The sequence below is a fragment of the Nematolebias whitei genome, chromosome 13, assembly GCF_014905685.2.
Source record: "Nematolebias whitei isolate Nwh7 chromosome 13, NemWhi1, whole genome shotgun sequence".
Classification (NCBI taxonomy): Eukaryota; Metazoa; Chordata; class Actinopteri; order Cyprinodontiformes; family Rivulidae; genus Nematolebias; species Nematolebias whitei.
The window spans coordinates 12,638,170-12,652,312 of record NC_056510.1 but is presented as its reverse complement, the minus strand read 5'-3'; the positions used below and the strand labels follow the sequence as shown (position 1 = coordinate 12,652,312).

The 14,143-nt window shown below is 37.6% G+C and overlaps 1 protein-coding gene across 1 annotated transcript in view; it reads left to right on the top strand.

The window, feature by feature from the left end:
* wnt6b (wingless-type MMTV integration site family, member 6b) overlaps nucleotides 1-14,143 on the top strand; it is a 30,845-nt gene that overhangs the window by 13,510 nt on the left and 3,192 nt on the right. The window contains exon 2 of the mRNA XM_037686339.1: nucleotides 1,598-1,818. Within this exon, the coding sequence (XP_037542267.1) occupies nucleotides 1,598-1,818 (221 nt within the window). The remainder of the gene's footprint in view (nucleotides 1-1,597; nucleotides 1,819-14,143) is intronic.

Genomic DNA, 14,143 nt, shown 5'->3' with positions numbered 1-14,143 from the left:
GATGAAGTCCTTTGGATGAAGGATGAAACATTTCAACATAAAAAAAAAGAAAATATCCAGATGACCTGACTGAACTTTGTTGGATTTTTTTTACCTGGATTATTGAGCATGAACGTTGGTGTTTTTATGTTTGATTTCATATTGAGCAATGAGTACATTTAAGTATTAGTTACACCACTAATTAAGCAGAACTGTGGGTGCATTTAATCCTAAAACCAGTTGCAACAACTGCAGCCTCTGCTGTCTATCACCGATGTGTTGGTGTGCTGTTTGCCTCAGACTTGGTTTTCCATGACACTATCGTTTGGCATCGAGACTGGAACAAGCTTTTCTATAAAGGGTGTTTTCATTCTATCAAGTGCTGACATGTTAGCTTGTCATATTAGTATGAAAATGTATTTTCTATTATGTGGGAGGTGTGTGTGTGTGTGTACAGTCATGTGTGTCTGTTTATGCTCCCACTGACATACATCTTTTGCAGCGTATCAGACCGCCAGGGGAGAGGACAGGCGAGAGTGTTTGCTCTGCTTCTTAAAACAAACTCTCAAGGCAGATGAATGATATCAGGAGGTGCGATTAACAGGGACGAGGCTGAATGAAAAACCGAGTTAGCCCCATTCTCACCCTCACTTTCTCTTCCCCTCCCCGGTCCGACTATTAAAGACGCTTGCTTACATAAAGGAATTCAAATAGTGTAACAACAAGGCACTGTTAAAAAGTCATTTTATGTTTATTTAGTTCATAGTGCAGCGAGGATGAGTGGGTGATAAGTCAAGGAAGAAGAAAAATGGAAATAAAGTCATCGTGTAAAGCCTCTGTGCCACAGAATAGGCCACAGATCCTGGCAGCGCTCTCACAACGCAGAGCCAAACCTCTTCTTCTCATTAAGAGTTAGAATAAACTATTTATCTATATTATATACACTCATCTGTCAGAGCTGTTTAGGAGGTCCAGAGCTGTATTTAGAAAATGAAAAATGTATATATATTTGAACATTTTAAATATTTAAACTATATGAAGCAAACCTGATTTATTTTGCCTCACACTTTGAGTTTTTTTTTTATGTAATATAATACACCTACTTTTCTTATAGAAGAGTTCAGTCTGGGGAGTTGTAAGGTGGGTTTATTTGAGGGATACGTGTGGTTTTAAGTGGTGACGTTCTGATTCGGTATCATCTGGAAATCTAGAAAGTCTGCTTCCTGCTATACTGAAATCAGCTCGAGTAGCTTTAAGATAAACTGTAAATGGCTTTTCTGTTGAGACGTGTCCAACAGTGTGACTTCTGCATTTGTGAAGACCACACATCTCTTCCAAGTGCAGCCCAGCGACAGAATGTAATCTGATGTCAGAGCTGAGATGTGCCTCTGGGAAACTGTGCACTGTTGTCTCCCACGAGTCCATTCAAGAAGCACATTGTCGTCACATCTGGTGGGTTAAGCTGGCAGACCTAAAGCTGGAAAAAAAAAAAAAATGGAGGCAGCTACTGATTTCAGTAGGTTTTTGTTCTGGCAAGTCGTTGCTAATCAAAAAGCTCATCTGTTTTGTGTTGCCCAGATATCCATCTCTCCTCTAACATGGTTTAACCTTTTCGCAGGGCAGTGGGCAGTCCTCTGGTCATGGATCCCAACAGCATCTGCAGGAAGGCGAAGCGTCTGGTGGGGAAGCAGGCTGAGCTGTGCCAGACCCAGCCAGAGATTATCAGTGAAGTGGCCAAAGGGGCACGGCTTGGCGTCAGGGAGTGCCAGTACCAGTTCAGGTACCGGCGCTGGAACTGCACCAGCCACAATAAATACTTTGGCAAAGTACTTCAGCAAGGTGGGTAAATAAGGAATGCTTGATATTGTCTCCCTTGTCTCTTACATGTATTATCTTCCAAGAAGTGGGGCATTCGACGTTTGTCCCCAAAAGCTTAGCTTTTCTAAAACTAAGGTTGCACGATATCTGATTTTTGGCCGATATCTGATACCAATATCAATATGTTTGTTTCCTAGACTTACTTACGGAGACTACATAGCTTTCTCTGCTATGGAATTTAAAAATACTACATTATTCTGTATGGTCTTTGTCATTTTGGCCTGCTAGCAAATGCAGATGCCAAAAAGGGGGCGGGAAATGATTTAACGCTTCATTTTGGATTATGTTTAATGTCAAATTTATTCATGACATTTACTCTCTCTAACACAATAACAACACTCGAACAGTGCAAATTTGTAAATTTTCACAAATCCAAACTTAACCTGTTCACAAGCGACAAGTGCATAAGTAGTAGTGCATTGATAGATATACTTGATGGTTTCTTAAATTAAAAATGAACTTAAAACAGAATCCTTTTATATCAGTGAGTTTTTTGATGGAATGGCCAATGTCCGAAATTTAACTTTATCGCTAATATCGGCCGATACCATGCCGATAATATCCTGCATCCCTACTTAAAACTATAATATTTAAGCTCTAGTCAGAAATCTATTAGGGAAAAATATGAGCAACAGCAATATAAATAACTCACTTACAAAAGGGTGCCAAAATTAAAACCTTTTACAAACTAAGGGTCAATTTTCTTGGCCATCTGGTCCTCAGCAAGAGTTGGACTGGTCTCATTTGACATTTTCTGTGGTGCTTTCAATATCATAATCAAAGATTACTGAAAAAAATTGAAGTGATAAAAGTATTTTATGTTTCACATGTCAACTTGGGGCCCAGATAAGATGTCAACGAGGGCCATATTTGGCCCCCAAGCCTTGAGTTTGACATGTGGTACATTGGTAGAAATCTAAGATTTTTTTTTTTTTATATTGTAATATTAAGACAGCTCAATTGTAAATATTACAAATATAAATCCATTAAAAAAGCTGTTATAGACGGTGACTGCATCTCGACTAGTTCCTTTTGCCTGGACTGTTTTGCATAATTTGTTGGTGGTAATTGAATCAAATCTTTATTGTCACTGTAGGATTTATATATAATAAAATTATTATTATTATTTTTTTTTTTCATTTATTCTTTATTTATACAGGTAGTCTCATTGAGCCACGAGAACTCATTTTCAAGAGAGACCTGTTTAGGGAGCAGATGGGGTTAATAGCCTAGCTCATGGGCCTATAGTGGGGCAAATGAGAGTGGGGGCAGGTATGGGTGCTTCACCTACCCCACCCACATTTTTGATGTTGGTAACAGGGCTTGAACCGGCGACCTTCTGATCACAGGCCCACCTTCTCTAACCTCTGCACCACCACTCCCAATATATAATAATATAGTAAGTAAGGTCAGTAAGGCAAAAATAAGATAAAACATGATCCAGTCTTTGTGTCAGCAGTATAAAACTTATCTAATGCTAATCTAATCTAATCATATCTAAAGGTGAAAACGAGTCAAATTCACCAATAAATACCAGAACATTTTTTTCTGCGTGCATATAAATATGGTTTCCCCATGATTTAATTCGTACTTCCTGCCCCGTGCAAGATTTTTTTCAATGTAACTTTACAAGCGCACTACAAAAATGTCATGTCCAACTTTTCAGCCATCAGTACCTGGGACTGCAGCCGACAACCTTACATCAACTTGAGGTCAGAACCCTGTCTGATGGCACTCCAACAAACAAGGGCGGCTGTTGTATTTCAGACTAGACATATTCACACTTGACTGACTCTCCTCCTCATCAGATTGGGCACGCTTGAAATGATTAGCTGAGATTGCTTTTTTCCTTGAATCTCTTTTAAGATCTCTTAACATCTTACTCCAGCTCTTTGAAGTCTATAATATAACTGACGTTGGGTCACTGCTGGGTCTTCAGCAATTACTGTGTTGGTTCTCTGGCCGTGTGATTAGATCCTTCAAGAGCTTACTTTTTTTTTTTTTCACGGTCATCACAGGGGACCTCCTGATCTGTGTGTTTAGTTAACAAACATGGGATCCTGTATTAATGCATGCAGCCAAAAATATGCCAAATAGTTTGCTAAAAGCATTTTGTTTTATTTAGTCTTTGATACACAGAAAATAAAAGTAGATTTTTTAAAATGTATTTTACTTGCGTTGTTAAACCAATCAGTAGAATCACAGTTTTCTCTTTGTGAATTTACATTCAAAATGTGAACTAGTCCATGTTCTTTTTAAAAAGCAAGTTCAAGTGTTTTTATCGTCTAACAACTTCTATAGCAAGAATAGGAAGCTTCCTAAAAAGACAGAAATAGGTGTATTTTAAAACAAAAACTATTTTTGTTCCTTATACTATTTTAATCAATGGACTCTTATTTATGTTGATGAATCTTGTAGTTAAAAAAAATATGCTGTTTTATAATTTCATTACATTTATGACTATACGTGTTTTTCAGTAACTCTGTAAATGAATGGAAAAATGGGAATGAGGCAAAAACAGACAGAGGAAGCGAGAGGAGAAGAAAATCGGAAAGGGACAAGAATCTACCAGTTGAAGACAATTAATCATAAATTCCTGCCTGTCTAAAAAAAGAGGCCAAAGTGCTCTTCTGTGCTGAAGCTTTTGTCCTCAATTACCTGGATATGCCCTTAATGGCTGTTTATTATAGACAAGTACCAGTAAATGTCAAAATAAAAGTACCTCTGTATTTACCCTCTCTAAGTGGTTCACTTAACCTCACTAACATGTACTTTGACTTTTATACAACAGTGATATGATGTGTTCTGCTCACGCAAGCTTTGGTTTGCAGGAAAAAGGGGGCTCTGATGACAAACACACCTTTTTGCTTCCAGTTCGTTATTGTCCTAATTCTATTGGCTATTGTAAAGAGAAGCAGCTTGAACTGCTGTTATTGTTCTGATTTTATTCAATTAAATTCAATTCAATTTATTTTTATAGTGCTAAGTCACAACAGAAGTCATCTCAGGGCACTGTAGAGAAACATTAATATATAAATAAAATAAGTCAGTAACATTATTTATCTGAGGAGCAGACTGCTTTGAGTTTAATTTCATCACAGACTCTCATCTTGAGCAAACATGAAGTAAATAGTGGAAAGGAAAAACTCCCTCATGAGGAAGAAACCTTTTGCAGAACCAGGCTCAGGACAAGCAGCCATCTGCTTCAACGGGCTGGGTTTGAGAGGACAGGAAGGAAGACCAGATACACAATGGCAGGTCAAGAATCATATGTTAAGTTAGAAATAATATAAATGGAAAACTATTCAATTGCAACAGTTCATTTTAAGAAATGAGGACAATTTGTCCTCCAGTAATCTAAGCCTATAGCAGCATAACAAGCCAACCCTAACTATATGATTTATCAAAAAGGAAAATCTTAAGCCCAGTCTTAAATCTGGACAATGTGTCAGCCTCACGGACAGAAACTGTTGGTTCCACAAGAGAGGAGCCTGATAACTGAAAGCTCTTCCTCCCATTCTGCTTTTGGGAACTCTAGGAACCGCGAGTAAGCCTGCAGTCTGAAAGCGAAGTGCGCTGTTTGGAAAATATAGAACAACAAGATATCTAATGTAAGATGGAGCTAGGTTGTTGAGAGCTTTGTAGGTTAACTAAATATAAAAATAAGTCTGATTTCAAACTGCTGCACGCTGTCTGGTTGAGAAGAAATGCATGGAGTTCTGTAACTAAAATACTTCTAGAATTGTCATTTCCTTCCGCTGCTGTTTGAAATTAACTGTACTAGAAATTCATCTTCTAAAATCTAGGAAAGCTATTGACATGACAAAAGTGTAGACATTTTAGAGACAATGCCAATTGTTTTATTATTACTTTTGTTTACTCACAGTTGAGGATTTTTCATTTTATTTGTATTTTATCTTAACTAGATTAGTTTAACTGGTCAGACTGTGAAAGAATGCTGTTTCTGTTTTTGTCCTATAAAAATATTATGGCAGATGGGTTTTGTGTTCAAATTGTGTGCTCTGGCTTTCTATTTGGTTTTGAATTTCATGTTGTCCTAATAACTGAGGATTTTCCATACTAAAGTATAAAAACTATTGATTATACATATTATTTACACCTTTAGATTGTAGCGTGTATTTCTCTATTCAACATGTTAAGACAGAGAAAATATATACTTTTAAATAGTTACACTAAGTTAACAGGCTTTCATGTTAACACATCATGTAAGTACTTGCTCAAGCAGCTGACAGAGATGGTTGTGTGTAACCTGCTTTGTTTTGGATCTGCTTCGTTATGCATTTCTGTTAAAGATAGAGAGAGAGATTCCATTGTATGATAAGAGCTAAACTTTATTCAGTGAAGTTCCTGTTGGGCTTTTTTGGAGAGCGCCCAATTTGAAACATTAGACCTCAGAAAAACAAGAAAATAAAAACTAAGTCAAGCAATCTATTCAAACGGAATTTGCAGCAGTCACATTTTTGGTGTTCTTGTTAGAAAACCTTATAAAGAAAATTGATTTTCTGTTTTATGTAATAAAACTGATGACAGGTGTGAGTCAATATATGCAGAATAGCAATAATCTTTTTGTTCTAGAGGAACAGTGAGATACTGTAGAGGAGTTTGTGCAATTAGTATACATATCTGTGTGTTTCATTCTTCAAGATTTGAAATTATCAGCATGAGCATGGAGAGATCAAATTTCCAGCTGTAGTAGAATCAAATAAGAGCGTGCACACTGCACCGATGCGCCAAGATGTAAGTCTACTTTTAGTTTTGTGTAAAGCAGCTGTAAAATGTTGAAACGTGTGAGGTCTGATATTGTTTGCATGTTTATAATTGGCGCTTTGGATGATTTCACAACATTACTTAGTGCCATTTCACACCTTTATTATAATGAATTAACAAGCACGTCAATACAAGATTCTGTTTTACTTGTAAATCAAGATGTTTATTCCTTTGGACATGAATCTTTCCAGCTCAGATTAAAAGAGTAATTTTTTAAATAATAATCAGTAGGCATTTCTTTTCCTTGATCTGAGCACCTGAATAAGGCGCAGATCCTGAAGCAGTCCTGACTCCAAGAGTGAGCCAGCCAGCATTAAGTGATGCTGGTAATCACAAGCGGGTTGTAGTTCTTCTTTAAAAGTCACAGTAATGTAATGGATTTATAAGACACTTCTGCAGAATAAACAAAAACTTTCTTAGTTTAACAATTTCCCTTTCAATAAAATGTGATCTCAAAATAATTGAATCTGATCTGAGACAAGAACAACTCATTTCGGCAGCAGAGCAGTTTAATGATTACTGTTGCCTCGCAGCAAGAAGGTCCTGATTTTGACCCGGTTTTGAACCTGGGGTGTTCCTGTGTGAAGTTAGCATGTTGTCCTCATGCATTCCCATGCTCCTCTTGGTTTTCTCCTGGTTTTCTGGTTTCCTCCCACAGAACAAAAACTTGCATGTTGGATTAACTGGCCCTCTGTGTGATTGAGAGTGTGAATAGTTGTTTGTCTTATCCCTGTGATGGACTTGCGACCTGTCCAGGGTGCATCCTGCCCCTCACATGGTGACTGCTGGACACCAGCGACCCTTGTGACCTGGAATAGAAGAAGTGGGTAAAGAGGATGGATGGATGGGTGGATGGATGGATGGGTGGATGGATGGATGTGTATGTCCACTGCTTTTTTGTGCAAGGCAGCACTGTTACATTCTCAGCATGAAGCTTGCAAGAATCTTTGAAATTGCCAATCTGATCACAAATCTTGTGTTCATCGGTAGTTGAGTAGTTGTGCCTGCTTAAAAATACATTTCCAGACCTCTTGTGTCCTGTAAACATGTCCAGACTTTGAGAGTTTAGGTGAATTGCACAGTTATTTGCAGTGAAAAAAAAAAAAGTTTGTATTTAACCTAAATAAAAATATGACATTGGAGTCATCATGAAGTTAATCCAAAAAGATTGTTCTGTCCTGGTATATTGTCAAACAAAGGTTCTGATCATATCCTCTGGCTCTAAAAACCCAGTTAGTTCATTGCCATTTATTTGTGCACAGTGTTGGTAAGTTGTGAAGCATGATTACCATTTTTTTTTTTTTCAAAGCTCCAATTTCCTCTTGGGACTCCAATTATTAAAAACTGTAGTATGCTTTTTATAACTGTTTATTGTTGTTGCTGTTGTCCATTGTTGTCATCTTTCTTTGTTGAAATCAGGTCTCTCTTGTAAATGAGTCCTCGAGGCTCAATGGGATTTACCTGTATAAATAAAGGTTGATTATATTGTATTTTATTCTCTCTTCTTTTTTTTAATTCACAGTTTTAATGCTGCTTCAACAGGTGGCAACAAACAAATCTACACTCTGACAAACACATGTCACATATTGTTGCAAATGCTGGATAACCTCAAATGTAAGATGTCTTTTTGTGTAAACAACACATAAATTGCATTTCCATCTCGATGCGTTGTCTAGTTAAACACCTTGTTTGTGATCCGCCTGCACCTCTTCTTTCAGCATGGAAATGCTGATCACATCATTCCTATCCTTCCGAAGGTCATCTTATTCCTTATCTTGTTCACGTTCAAGATGAGATGTTTAGTTCCACATGGCGCCACAAAACTGTTTGTTTGTTCTCTGCACAAAGGCTCATATCCACCTCTGATACACAACACATCTTTGGATGCTGTTCTGCAGAAAACAGAACCCAGAGCTGTCTGCAGATGCATAAAGAGCTTAAAGAAACAACTTCCTGTTTTTTTTTTGTCTCCCAGTGAGGACCTTTTCAGACACACAAATCTTATTATAGTATACTTAAACACAAAAATCGTGATAGCATAGTATGCACACTAGACGCTGCAGTCTATGCATCTTAAGGTAAATTTATTATTTGATTGTTTCAGTTGTTTTCCATCTGTCCTGCAACAATCCCACGGGAATGCATTACTGTTATGAACTTGATGTCATGACCTCACCAAACCCACCAAACTGTGTGACTCAGTTCTTTTTATGCGAAGACAGTATTGTAAAATGTATTGCTTTTAAATCTTTGCTTATCAGCATGGTCACTGACAGTAATTTTAATGCACATGATGGCTCTTATGTTGTTGCCAAAAAGTTGAAACATCATTTAATAAATATGTTCTAAATGCTGCAGAAAGGCCCTTTGGAATTAGAAGCAGACACAGACAGGCCCAGACACCCACCGAGGCAGAGAATTTGTTTGGAATTTATGTCTGCGAGGAAAATGTGAAGCAGGGTGCCTCAAATCATTAACTTTTTGATCGTTTCGTCAATGCTTTCCTCTTTTGTCTTGCTTATTTGTGTTTATTTCCACTAACTGTATGTTTTATTTGTCTTTATTGTTGTCTTTGCTTACTTTTAGCTGTTTTTATAGCTCTCATACAGGTTTATAAAACTTTCTTCATAATATTTAAAACAAACTACACCGAACTTTAATGCAATTGTGCGAAAAAAATGCCTCAAATAACATTTTTGTCAAAACTAAAACATGCATCATCAATCACGCTTGTAAACTTGTTACCATTATATAATAATACAGCGCTTCAACAGTGCATTGAGGATAACAATCTACTTTTTCAATTAAATTCAATTCAGTTTATTTATATAGAGCCAAGTCACAACAGAAGGGCACTGAACAGAAACATTTATACCGTATATATAAAAAGTAAGTTAATAAAATTACAAAGTATTTATCTGAGGAGCGGACTGTTTTGAATTTAACATCATCGCAGAACTCTCATCATGAGCAAGCATGAAGGCGACAGTGGAAAGGAAAAGCTCCCTCATGAGGAAAAAACCTTTAGCAGAACCAGGCTCAGGACAAGTGGTCATCTCCATTGACTGGTTGGGTTTGAGATAAACAGGAAGGAGGAACAGATACACAATGGTAGGTCAAGAATCACATGTTAAGATCAAAGTAATTTCAAATGAAAACAAATTAATTGTAACAATTCATTTTAAGAAATTTGGTCAATATGTCCTCGTCTAAACCTATAGCAGCATAACAAGCCAACACTAACTATAGAATTTATCAAAAAGGAAAGTCGTATGCCCAGTCTTAAACTGGACAATGTGTCAGCCTTATGGACAGAAACTGGAAGTTGGTTCTACAAGAGATGAGCCTGATAACTGAAAGATCTTCCTCCCATTCTGCTTTTGAAACTCTAGGAACCGTGAGTAAACCTGCAGTCTGAGAGCGAAGTGCTCTGTTAGGAAAATATGGAACAATGAAATATGTACTATAAGATGGAGCTAGGTTGTTGAGAGCTTTGTAAGTGAGAAGTAAGATTTTGAATTCAATTCTGGACTCGACAGGGAGCCAATGGAGAGAAGCTAAAACTGGAGAGATATGATCTCTCCTACTGACTCCAGTTAAGACTCTGGCAGCAACATTTTGGATTAACTGAAGACTTTTAAATAAGTTTTAGGACACCCAGGAAATAAACCGTTGCAATAGTCCAGTCTGGACATGACAAATGCATGAACCAGTTTTAATGCATCATTTTTAAATAAGAAGTTTCTAATTTTAGAGATAGTACGCAGGTAGAAGAAATTCTAGTAACATTTTTATTGTGGGGGATAAAATATAAAAAAATAATAAAAGGTTAAAAGGGGTTACTTTTGGGGTTTTGTGGTTACTATCACCATATTGTGCTAACAATGAGTTCTGATGATTTACAAACATGTCTCTCAATAGATGAAGGATCATTTCTAAGAAAACATATTTGGGTTTGAAAATCTGGTGCCTCATCATGTACGTCCCATTTTGCTGTACAGCAAGAAGACTTTGGTGTGATTTATTTCAGCTGTAACTTCTTCATATGTGCAGAACAACACGCTTTAACTGATGCAGAACTGTGAAATATGTCCCATCATGCAGGGGTAATGTTATGCATACAGATAAAAGTCTATGATTTCCTAAACCGTGCATGAGTCATGGCCAACCCCAAGTAAAACTAAACCAAGAGATTAAAAACAAGAACATCCATATAAATATTAGTTCAGATGATGAGTTATAAAACGTTAAATGCGTTATTTCGAATACTTCATTTCAATAGTATACACATTTAACACACACGCACACAAACACAGATTTTCTTACTATGGGAGCATTTCAGGGTGTCAGGGTGTACAGCTGGGATTGATATCACGGCATGCTGCCGTGTGCAGGTTTCAGTGCACACCACCCATTCTTTCTGTGTGACTGTGTATTCACTTTATTTTCACACACCAGACTATATGACTTATTAGTTTGTATAACTCTAAGCCCATAAAAAAATCATACTGCATCAAAAAGGAGATAGTATTTAGTTGAAATAATGTTTATTTGTCTTTAAAACTCCCTTTTTGTCCCATGTACCAACTTTTAACCAAGCATCTATCCAGTCATTTTCAAGGGTCCAGGTAACATCAAATTTTCTCTTTAATTCTTTTGAAAAGTTAGTTTTGATTAAGACCAGAGCGAGTGCTGGCCGACATCTTTAACTCCTCACTAACCCTGGCGACAGTTCCCACCTGCCTGAAAATTGCCACCATCATCCCAGTCCCAAAGAGCTCTACAGCGACTGGTCTGAATGACTATCGGCCAGTGGCCCTCACGCCGATAGTCGCTAAATGCTTAGAAAAACTGCTCATGACTCACATCAAAACAACCATCAACATCAACGAGGACCCTCATCAGTACGCATACCATGAGAACCAATCAACAGAGGAAGCCATCTCCTCTGTGGTCCACACTGCTCTCACCCTCAGCATTGGCTCCCCTCAGGGATGTGTGCGGAGACCTCTCCTGTTCACTCTGCTCACATATGATTGTGCACCCACTCTTCCAGGCTGTCTTATTGTAAAGTTTGCAGATGATACAGCAGTGGTGGGATGCATCATAAACAACGATGAGTCCAGCTACAGGCAAGAGGTGGAACACCTGGAGAGCTGGTGCAAAGAGAATAACCTTCACATCAATGTGAAGAAGACAAAGGAGATTATTGTAGACTTCAGAAGGAACAAACACACCTACAACCCACTGAACGTAAGAGGATCTGTGATGGAAGTGGTTTCCAGCTACAAGTACTTGGGTGTACACATGAATGGCAACCTCAGCTGGAGCAACAACACCACCAGCCTGATCAAGAAAGCTCATCAGAGACTCTACTTCCTCAGGCGGCTGAGGCGAGCTGGTCTGGGAAGCTCAGTCCTCACCTCCTTCTACAGGTGTGCAGTGGAGAGCATCCTGTGCTCCAGCATCAACGTGTGGTATGGAGGCTGCACAGCTGCAGAAAGAAAAGCTTTGCAGAGAGTGGTGAAGGCTGCACAGAAGACTGTTGGAGTCAGCCTCCCCACCATCACAGACATCTACACCTCCAGATGCAGGAAGAGGGCCACCTGCATCATGAAGGACCTCACTCACCCAGCACACACACTTTTTGCCCTGCTCCCCTCAGGAAGGAGGTTGAGAAGCATTAAGTGTAGAACCCCTAGACTGAGGAACAGCTTCTACTCTGAGGCTTTTAGACTCATGAATCTCTAACCAGAGTGATCACTGTGAAAAATCACATCATGTTGCTGCTGATCTGTTTCATGTTGCTGTGTTCATGCGTGCTCATCTGCTCACACAGACTCATGTTCATGCTGCTGTTTGACGTAATGTTTTTATGCTATTAGTGCTTAGTGTATTATTTAGTTGATGTTTTTCTTAGTTCATATCTTGGATCTTATTACTGTTTTACTTTTACATTTTATTGTGGAATGTAACTGGGACCCTTTGTACATAATCTCGTTCCACCACATGTACCACATGTGGTGCGAATGACAATAAAGAAACTCTGACTCTGATGTACCACATGAGATGCGAATGACAAATAAATCTTTATGACTCTGATCTTTATTAACCGAAAGCTGGTCATTAATGTTTTGATTTTACATCTATAGTTTTGTTTTGTTTTTTGTTTTTCTTTTTTCTGTTAATTAAATGTTGTTGGGGTTTTGTGCACCCAGCATGAAGATAACCCTTTTTTTTTCTCTGTATGTTTTACACGATTGTGACATTATTTCTATGCATGCTTCTAAATGCTTATTTAAAAGTCTGAATTCTGCCTATTGTTCAGGCTCGAGCACCAATCATTTCACCTTGCATGACTTAAAATGGTCAAACAAGATTCTGGTGACAATTTCACATGTACAGCAGAAACAAAAATAATAGATGCAACAGGATAAAGAACAATAGAAAGCATACAAGCATACTGGCGATGCATTGTCAAGTTGTAGACTAAAGTTTTTTTCTGGTTTGGGGAGGGGTAAAAGAGACAACATCCATTGGAAAAAAGTTATTGCTTACTGCAAAAAACCCTGCAAAAATAAAAATGTTGTATAAACTTTGTGCCCGTGTCCCCACCTTTTTATATCATAGCAGCAATTACAATAATAGGCCTTTGTGTCATGCTATCTTAGTTGTTATTCTGTTGTCAAGTGACTAAAAATAGCTACAATGACTGTAGATAATGACTGTGGAAGAAAGTAATCCTGAATCCACTGTGGTAGACACACGATCAATTTGCAGTTATAGTTGGACATTCCTTCAGCAGAGAGTGTTAAGCTCCACACCCAAAATAAACCACCAGCTGTGGTGTGCATGAAAGTGCAAGTGTTTGAAAGTGTGTGCATTAGAAAGAAACAGCTGCCCTCTCAGCACCCCAAATCCAGTGATGCTCAGGGTTGTAGTTACAGATCAGGATTTAAAACAAAGTGCTTTTATCTTGTTCCAAAGCGACTCACTGGATTAATACAAAGACAAATTACATTTTTTTTATATGAAATTCAGTAAAAACATGCATTTAGTTATGTGAGTTAGCAACTTGGGATTGTTGTGTAATTTCTGAAAGTACATTTTTGGAACAGATTAATTTTGTTTACTATGTTCTGCTGATTTTGATTATTATTATTATTATTTTGGCAGGAGATAATACAAAAAAAAAGTATTATCTGGTATATTAGGAAGACCCAGTGGCTTTTTAAACTATGCTGACGATAACAGATTGCTTAGCCTTGGGGCTGGTTAGTATAACTTTAATTTGGCATTAATATGGAATTTTATGGTTATCTTAGTTTAACCTATCTTTAAAATGATGTTTCAAAAACTGTAGCACATTGTCACAGTGTTTATTTAACAGTACAAATTAACTTGTACACATATGTATATGCATACACACATGCATTTACACATATACACATAAATTTATATATATATATATATATAAACAGCACAAAAAATACATATA